The 9,204-nt window shown below is 35.2% G+C and overlaps 1 protein-coding gene across 1 annotated transcript; it reads right to left on the minus strand.

Moving 5' to 3' along the window:
* Positions 1-253: 253 nt before the first annotated feature.
* LOC126191462 (DET1- and DDB1-associated protein 1) lies at positions 254-8,180 on the minus strand. Its single transcript, XM_049932338.1, has 4 exons — positions 8,078-8,180; positions 6,399-6,537; positions 6,259-6,320; positions 254-1,484 (listed from the first exon to the last, which is right to left on the minus strand). The coding sequence occupies exons 1-4, from the start codon at positions 8,078-8,080 to the stop codon at positions 1,380-1,382; spliced, it is 309 nt and encodes a 102-aa protein (XP_049788295.1). The 5' UTR covers positions 8,081-8,180; the 3' UTR covers positions 254-1,379.
* Positions 8,181-9,204: the final 1,024 nt, after the last annotated feature.

Consider the following 9,204-nt stretch of genomic DNA (forward strand, 5'->3'; position numbering starts at 1 on the left):
CAGGTTGCTAGCCTTACTTGCCCCAAGTCCCATTTGGTTTTACCCCTAACGGCTGAGGGACTAACCGGTGGATTTGGTAGTCTTTGCCGTATGAGCACAAAGGTGACCACGACTCAGAATATGTCCGAGATGCCCAGCCTTATTCCAAAGTAACTGGTATCCCGACTGTCGGGACCACTTACTTGGCCACTCATTCGTTGCCCGTGGTTCATGAACTAGGACATGACTACAGGAACCCACACCATAAAGAAAATTTAGAAGAACTATGTCTCAGTTTATTTATGATACATTGGTATCAACCACTTTCTTTCTTTAAATATACACAAATTTCTTACACCCCAGCTGTGGCAATTCCGTTACATATATCAATAAGTGTCAATTAACTTATATTACATCTAACAAGCTCTATATAAAAAACGTTTGTGAATAAAATATCAAAACAATATTACATTGCTGATAGTCCTAATTTGTTTGAAAGATGGGAAGAAATTACTTTTAGACGGGTTCACAAGTGAATTTAGACAGAAGCATTTGTGAAGACTTATTTGGCATTGCTACAGCGGTATAGTCCACAGTAGATATTCTATATCAACAAAGGACTGCTCTTTACAATATACACTTTAACTACAACAGAAATAGAGATATTACCCTTACTTTGAATACAGGGTACATTGAGTTCCAAATTTGTAATTTAATTAATGATTTTGTAGTTGTCAGAACTTATGCTAATAAGAAGAATGTGTGTTTCACTGGTAGAACTATGAAGAGGTATTACACAGATTTTTATGCTGTTCATACACTGTACAAGTAGTAAATGAATACATTTTTCACAATAAAACAAAATGAAACCCCAGTGGAGTTAAAATCCTCAAGTTCACAGCAGTTATCACCACAAAATACAGGTAAACAGCTTACAACAGAACTGTGTCACACACAAAAGCAGCCACTGATGCACATATCTGCAAATATGACTAAATAAATTATATATACAAGCAACTTAACAGTGATCACAACAGTTTATTCAATACATGCAATATGTAAGTTCTCTGTTAAGTGATCCGAATCATTCCAATTAAAGAAATAACAACGCTATGTAACCCTAATTTTCAATTCAATTAATGAATTAAAGTACACAAAGTCATATGAGTAAGTGCAACAACATTTAAACACCTCACATACAATTTTTATCATTTCACTCCCTCAATTAAACCACAAAACAAGTTTTTTTAAACAGAAAAATTATGTTCAAAAAGTTATCACTGTAAAATGAACCACAAATAAGGTAGTAGTCAATCGTCATTTACCACTCCAGCATCTGGCACATGTTTTGATTGGCTGGAAGATATGGAACACAAGTGAGGTACTGAGTTCTAGTAATTTTAAGGAGAGCTGCTCATAGACGCCGGATCCAAGCGCGGTCTTTTCCTAGCTACTGAGTCATCAGACGTTTCAACTGAGACATGGTCCCTCTTCTTTTGTGAAGCCTGGAAGCAAATTAATGATTTTTTTTTTCCAACTGATACAAAATGAAGCAAGAACAGATTCAAATTATTACTTGATTTCTCATTTCTCAAATCCTTAAGCCTAAGTAATAAATATTTCAGAACCATGAACTAACAAATTTTAGCTACAACAATGACTTGTAGGCACATTCTGAAGTATGATAATATCAATCCACAACACAAATCTTTGTGAAATTATCCTCTACACCATCCAAACATGTTGCATTGGCCTGTTCCATCACCAGACCTGTCTCCAATCGAGCACATATTGGATGTTATAAGACAACTCTAACTTCATCCACAACCAGCATTAACTGCCCTGTACTGACCAACCAAGTGCAACAGGTATGGAACTCCATCCCACAAACTGACATCTGGTATCTGTACAACACAATGCATGTACATTTGCATGCTTGCATTCAAAATCATGGCAGTCATACTGGTTATTAACATACAAGCATTTCACATTTGCAATGGCTTATCTTGCACTTAAATTAACCTCTGATCTTGCAATAATAATCACTTAAATATGTTAACTAGACAAAATTATTTCCAAAATTTCATTACTCTACATTAATTATTTTTTTATGTGATTTTTTCCATCAGTGTAAATTTAAGTTTTAAAATTACACCCTGTAATACAAAACCCATCCAAAAGATACTACAGACACACGCATGCTGTTTGCTGAAGTTTGCATGGGAAGTAGGAAAGCTCGCAATTTAATTTTTTTCTTTATTTATTTATTTTTGCAGCTGTTGAGAAAGAATAATGGAATGGTTGCTTTGAGCTAGATTTAGTCTCAGTGTGTTTAACTAGAGGCTGTCATTAATCCTTCTGATGTCACCATGAAAATAATATTAATCTTAAAACTCAATTGCCCACTAAAATTGTAATTGACATACTTGAATATTTACATGAAACTGGAATTGCTCCTCATGAATTACTGAGTGTGGATGCACAAGTGTATGAGGGGAAAAATGGAATAGAAGACTGTCTGCAACAAGACATTGTTTGCAACCCAGGACCTATAATTAAGAAAGAAAGAAGGGGCAGCACTCTTACACTTTAGAATGTCACCAAATCCATTTTAATCCACTTTCAGACAATCATCATTCCTTTACAGGTCCTCTCCTGTTTACACCAATTTATTCTTTCATTCTGTGTTGTCTTATAGTAAGTATTTTTTTTCTTTTTTATCTGCTTACTGGTTAAATGAATAACACTTGCTGATTACTCTCTCACAACCCTGTGACTAGTTCAATCGGAACTTACGACGGTCTGAACAGATTATTTCTCACCTACTGTACTCCATAGGTTGCCTTATCCCTAAGAGAAGAAAGTGAAAATAGAAAATGTAGTTGTGATCTTGCTGCACCCCTGTACCACCAAAAAATTTGTAACAGATTTTTTTTTTCCTTTCTTCCGAATCACTATAGGCCAATATTGCACTGAATACAACATTCTGCATTTCTCAACAATATCTTCCAAAAAGGAAGGAAAAATAATAATGCAAATGATTGTATTGGAAACCTGCAGTACACTCAGTTTAAAAACAAATCAACAAGCACAACACCAAAATCAGAAAGCTTATGGGAAAAGAAAATGAATATTAAAATAAGAAATAATGGGGCAGACCGACTACAGCCTAATAGCTGGTTTGGGACTGACTGTCCACATTTTTTAACAGTCCACTGGTACAATGTGGAATATGACTTTCTATAATTTCTTTATTTAATCTACATTAATAAGTTCTCCTGTAACTATCAGCAGTACCAATGTTAAGGTGTATACATATAATGTATTTCTGTAAAGTTGCTTATTAATACGTGAGCAAATTAACTTTATCCTAAGGAATTGTTTGCTAGTCACGCACAGCATTGTAACTAAAACATATCAAATTAGAAACCAATAACATGTCTGAGATATTGGTGGTGGTCGCCTCAAAGCCTGGTAATAACAACTTTTCTATAGTACCAATATTCAGAGACTTCATGTGTGGAAAATCACAGTATTCTCATAATGGACAGCCATCACAGCATTCAGAGATAATGAGAAACAGCAAAAACAATAAAAGTGGATACGGTTTAAAAATTCAACTAAGAGTGGACAATATAGTATTTTTTCTACATGTGACATGCTGCACCCACTGTATTTTGAATGTGACAATCAGTCCAAAGCATGCTGACTCACTTGATGATCAGAGTCTTTAGATCATCATCAAATATTCAAAGTGGGCACTCCTTAACAATATCTGCTGACAAAGTAAGGAAGACTTTGAAGAACTGCAGAATGGTCTTGACAGGTTACTGGGCAATGCATGTGTGCAAATAAAATGATACTTTGGTGAACATGAATAGAAGGAAACAGAAAACTGATACAGAATTATAAAATGAAGATGAGGGAAAAGACTGAAAAATAGGTTATCTAGAATGGACGACAATACAACAAAAGATTTATGTTTACCAATACACAAAACTGTCATAGCTGTTCCAGTAAAGTATAATCCTCTTTATGTGAAAGATAAAACTTGCGAAATGCGTACAGTATGAAAACAAGAAAGAAATTTAGAATAGATTTTGGAACGTTCTATTGAGGGTATGGTGATTAATGAGACAGCACAAGTTTTGATGTGTCAAGGATGGGCAAAGGAATCGGCAATGTGCTTCTCAAAAGAACCATTTTAGCATTTGCCTTAATTTAGAAGAACCATAGAACACCTAACTTGGAATGGGAATTCTGACAGTGCTCCTCCCATATGAGAGTCCTGTGTTCCTTTGCATCATCTCACCTGATGAATCTGATTAAATGTTTGAAATGTGTGGTTACAGTGAAAGTTAATGGCTGTTACATAGTGCAAAATATGTAACATTACTCACTGTCAAAATTTTTAAGGAACTTGTACGTAAATAAGCCCACAGTTTGATAGCAATTTTGTGACAGAGACAGAGAGAGAGAGAGAGAGAGAGAGAGAGAGAGAGAGAGAGAGAGGGGCCATTCTGCTCATTGTTAACTTGACACTGCAGAAAATGTTGGAACTAAGTGCACTTACAGTGTCAGCAGCTCTTCAATTGCGTGCTGATGTTGGCAATTTGTTGACAGGCATCGTAGCCAAACGTGATACTATGCAGTAGCCAATGAGAAACACTGAATCAAACAATTTCTCTACTGATAACAGAATGTCGTCTCAATGCAGACCTCTGCATGGTGGAAGAATGCTGCTCACATTGTGAAATAATAAATGCCATGGTACTGTCCTGAATTGTAGCTTCATAACTGTAGATTTGTTTTCAAACAACGACAGGTATTTGAAAATCATTTAGAGTCACTAATTTTCAGACCCTACTCAAACAGGAATAGAATCCAAATCAACAAATTTGTACTTTGCAACCAACAACAGGATGCAGAATTTTAGGGGAATCATAAACAAGTGGCATTTTATAGTTAATCTTTCACCATGTATGCCTGAAGTGTGTACTGCATATACACAACAACTTGGTAGCAACAACACACCATACATTATCTTCACTCTTTAAAAATAATGGATATTTCACTTTTCTATTTTGTATGTTACTAGCAAACTTTTGTGACAATGACTTTATACAGGTTACCAGCCCCAGGAAATTTTTTTGTCAGCTGAATGTGTAATCTGTTGGAAATAGTCTCATTTAAAAATGCATACATTACATTACAAACCAGCATTTACATTACATACTAGTATTTACATCTAGTAACATAGCAAATGTTACACCAAGTTACTGGTCTTTATTTCTTAATTTTCCACTTTTGTGTGTGCACTTATTCCTGTTTTTATTATGTACACCATCTTATTTCACTTTCCATCTGAGATGACTTTCAATGGATTCACAAATTCCATGGAGGTATTCTTGCTGCCCCCTCCCAACCCCTCTTCGTACATATTTCCATCACTAAGGAAACAATATCAAACAGGGATTTGATTCAAATATCTCCAAAACAGGAGTTTCTTGTACATGCACTTTACTGAATCTCATCTTTTTCATAGCCTAGCCCACACTGAAAATGTTTGTGGACAATATTTACTGGAAATCAGGAAAATGAAGTAACACTATGCGTAAGTTACCACATACACCATGTATTGGAATACAGCCATCAATAACAGTCACACAGAGATTAATATGAAATCATATGCACAATATAATGTATGGATTTTTTGACGAGATTCCTTCAAAAGTCCTACATAATTCCACAGAGAATCAGTAAACAATATCTTCAGGAGATAACTGATAATTTACCTTTTATGAGTGAAACAACAGAAATGGAAAAAAGTGCTAGTTAGCACTACCTCCAACTTGCAATCAGTATTTGAGGACTGCTCTGTATAGTTACCGAATAATATTGCATTTACCATTCTTCATGCAAGCAACTATCTGAAGAATTACTTCACATGCTTTAGTCAAAGCTGGCAATTTCAAATTCCCAGGATTCATAGGAATTGTTGTATAGTCTCATTTATCAAAACTTTTTTTTGAACTTTTGCCTTCTTAAAAAACATTAAATATGCATTTTACTAGATAAATTTTGTATTCACTGATAGATTTCTGCAATTGGTTTGAATACTTGCAAAAGTATTACAGTGTTATTTAATTAATAAGCCAAAGAACTTAGCCAACTTTCTGTTAAACTGACACTCAAGAAAACTGGTTTAGTTAAAGAGTATTGAACCAGGCAAAGTGGGGAAGAAGAGACCTCAGTGTATGAGTTATGTTAATAACTTACCTTTTTGTCCCATTGCTGGTGCAGGTACCTTAACAGGATGTTTGTTTTTTCTGTTACTATAACTGCAATAAAGAAGTTTAATATTATTCACTCCCACAAGTAGATTTATTCACAAATATAAAGAAGCTAATACTACTTACTTTGTTCAGATGGATAATCTTTTGTTGGTAAATAAACTGATGGACGTTTCACACAAGTACGACTTCCACTGTCTGTGTGGAACCGTGCAAAATTGTTTTCATCATAGGATGGAAGACCTTTCAGGAATTCTGCGACGGACTGAATGAAAGAACAGCGATCAGTTTGTCATACGGTAAGGCTCTAAAGCTAATAGCATTACACACACAAGAAATGACACAGACAATGGCACAAGGGTATCTTTAAGTCTCTAATGCAATTCTAACATTAATATCTAGAGAAGACTTGTTTCCTCCTCCCTGTAATCCAAAATGATTGCCACAAGAAACCAATCGGCAACACGTATTACACATAGGCCACCGTTAACTGCAACTTACACATTTGCGAAAATATAAGAAGTCCTCACAGGAGGTTGCATGCTCTGACACTCAAAAAGCCTATGTGCCACATCTCATCCCTAAGTATGTACTACTACCCTGATTTTCCAGAAATAACAGACAGAGCTTTCAATTTATTGTGAGGTAATCTGTGTTTATGACAAGTATATGTGAAACCAAAACCGAGAGTGTGTAAGGAAGATTAAGCAATGAGCAATTACTGACAACGTTGACGTTCATAAGAAAATTTCGGTTACAACGTAATCACAGTTTACCACAATCATTCTGGTTAATTGGTTGTCTTTTTGTTAAGGAGACGCAAATAACTCTAGCTCACATTTCATAAATCTTTCGAGCAAAGTGCGAACAATACGCCGACTTAAGTATTCCTTAAAGCCTATAGTACTCTTTTACACCTCGCTTCTTCAGGAATTTGAATAATAATTGACTTGTTAACTCATATCCTCAAAAAGACATTACAAGTCGTATCAGATCCTTATGTTCATTTGTAGCATTATTTTGTTTACATCACATGTGACATCATTTCGAAGGAGCTAGCATAATTTTTATGACAAATTCCAATAAAACTATAATCTATAGCTTATTACAGTCACTCCAGACAATGAAATACTGCCGACACGTTAATGTTGCAAACTTCGTCGACTTATTACTGCTGCGAAACAAAAAATTGTACAGACATGGAACTGACGTTGTAGGCCTACTTAATGCCTAGTGTGTAATCCTAATTTAATTAAATTGTGTCGAAAAGTAAAAATAGCTGCACAGCATATTGTAACAAACTTCAAACTCTCTATCTTATTTACAACAATTACCGTACATCGAACGTCTGCTACACGAAAACATTACTTGAGCACGACACAGAAAAATTATTACTTTGTTATATTGCCTCTGGCAATAATTTAACAGAATGTTTCATAACTTTGTTATCACACATAGGTACAAATAGTTGACATGTTTCTCGTGAACTATCTGTAAATATTTATCCTATCATCCACTTAAAAAAAAAACACCTAACTGCATGTCGCTGAACCACGCCCTCTAGAAACTAGAATAATCAACAGAATTTTTGAAATATGTTGTTCATGATTATCGAATAGAAAAACTTTTCCCTGACGGGAGAGAATATCAAACACAATTGCACACATTGCCACTCATATTTTGATGAGCTAAGCAAACTTAGCTGTATAGTCAATGCAGATTTGATTCTCATGGAAATATCTCATGATAAACCGGCGAACACACACTGGCGATACAAATATTTGGGTTGTTAATTACCACCTTACCATTTTTAATATCTATCACGACCCTTCCCCAACAAACATCAACATGCAACTATCGACACCTATCAAGTAGGGAGCAGCACGTGCGTACGCAATTGAGTTGCTCATGCCAACTTAACGCACATCTTGTCAGACAGAAGCGAACTTAATAAAATTTAGTTATTCGTTACTGAGCATGGTCTTGGAAACCTGTAATTGTTTACTTGTTTTATGAGCTTTAATCTCACTGTTATCTTTTATACTCTGTTTTATATGAATTCCATTTAGTAAAAATGTCATCTTTCTTGCGTCACCGTTCGCTTCTTATTTCGACAATAGCGGTGCTATGACGAACCTTAAGTGTACATCGTAATAAAAGTCAGGAACATACCAAGAAGCAAAAATAGTGTCAAACTGTCAGTATTATGTCAAGCAACCGATAACACTTTTATACACTTGTGTAAAGACGGTCTTAGTTGACCAAAATCTGATGCAACGAAGCAGCAGCAGAATGATATACCATACCTTTGAGAAATAACTACAAGTACAATGCAAAGTGCTTCTGTTTTAATAGTTTTTAAACAATAATTATATTTTCGTGTTTTTAAAATCAGGGGACCTGAAAAACATTACTATCGCACATCATTGGATGAAATACTTTTTTTCATTTTAAGCTACCAAATATAGGCCTATATACACCGTACTAGAAAGTACTCATCTACTGTCGTAAATACTGTAGGTTGTTCTTCAAAAAATGAGATGCAATCTTTTCAAGGAGAAATACGTTTCACTATGGTAGCCTAAATATGGCATTCGAACTGCAGACTGAATGCCATTTTCCTACTATCCAGAGATGAAGGAGATGAATCTCGCATATTTATTGCAGATTAGAATAATAACGCCATTTAATGACTGTTACTAGTCTCTCTGTGTTGAGGAAGAGGAAATCGAAAATTAAACTGATGGCTCCACAACGCTCTTTTGACTGCACCATAGCTGGTGCAGTGAATTAAGTGTTCGGCGATTGGTCATACTTTGCCATCAGATAGCATTGGGTCATATTTTACAAGAAGAACATTGAAGTATGGTATGAACGTCTGTATACCAAAGGCGGCACAAGAGGAAAACTGAAACATCCACAAGGTATATAA

The sequence above is a fragment of the Schistocerca cancellata genome, chromosome 6, assembly GCF_023864275.1.
Source record: "Schistocerca cancellata isolate TAMUIC-IGC-003103 chromosome 6, iqSchCanc2.1, whole genome shotgun sequence".
In the NCBI taxonomy this organism is placed as follows: domain Eukaryota; kingdom Metazoa; phylum Arthropoda; class Insecta; order Orthoptera; family Acrididae; genus Schistocerca; species Schistocerca cancellata.

Excerpts from the sequence above, each read along its gene's own strand:
- LOC126191462 (XM_049932338.1), bottom strand. Across the intron at positions 6,321-6,398 it reads AGATTATCCATCTGAACAAA|TTATAGTAACAGAAAAAACA; the intron begins GTAAGTAGTATT and ends TCTTTATTGCAG. Across the intron at positions 1,485-6,258 it reads ACCAGCAATGGGACAAAAAG|GCTTCACAAAAGAAGAGGGA; the intron begins GTAAGTTATTAA and ends ATTTGCTTCCAG.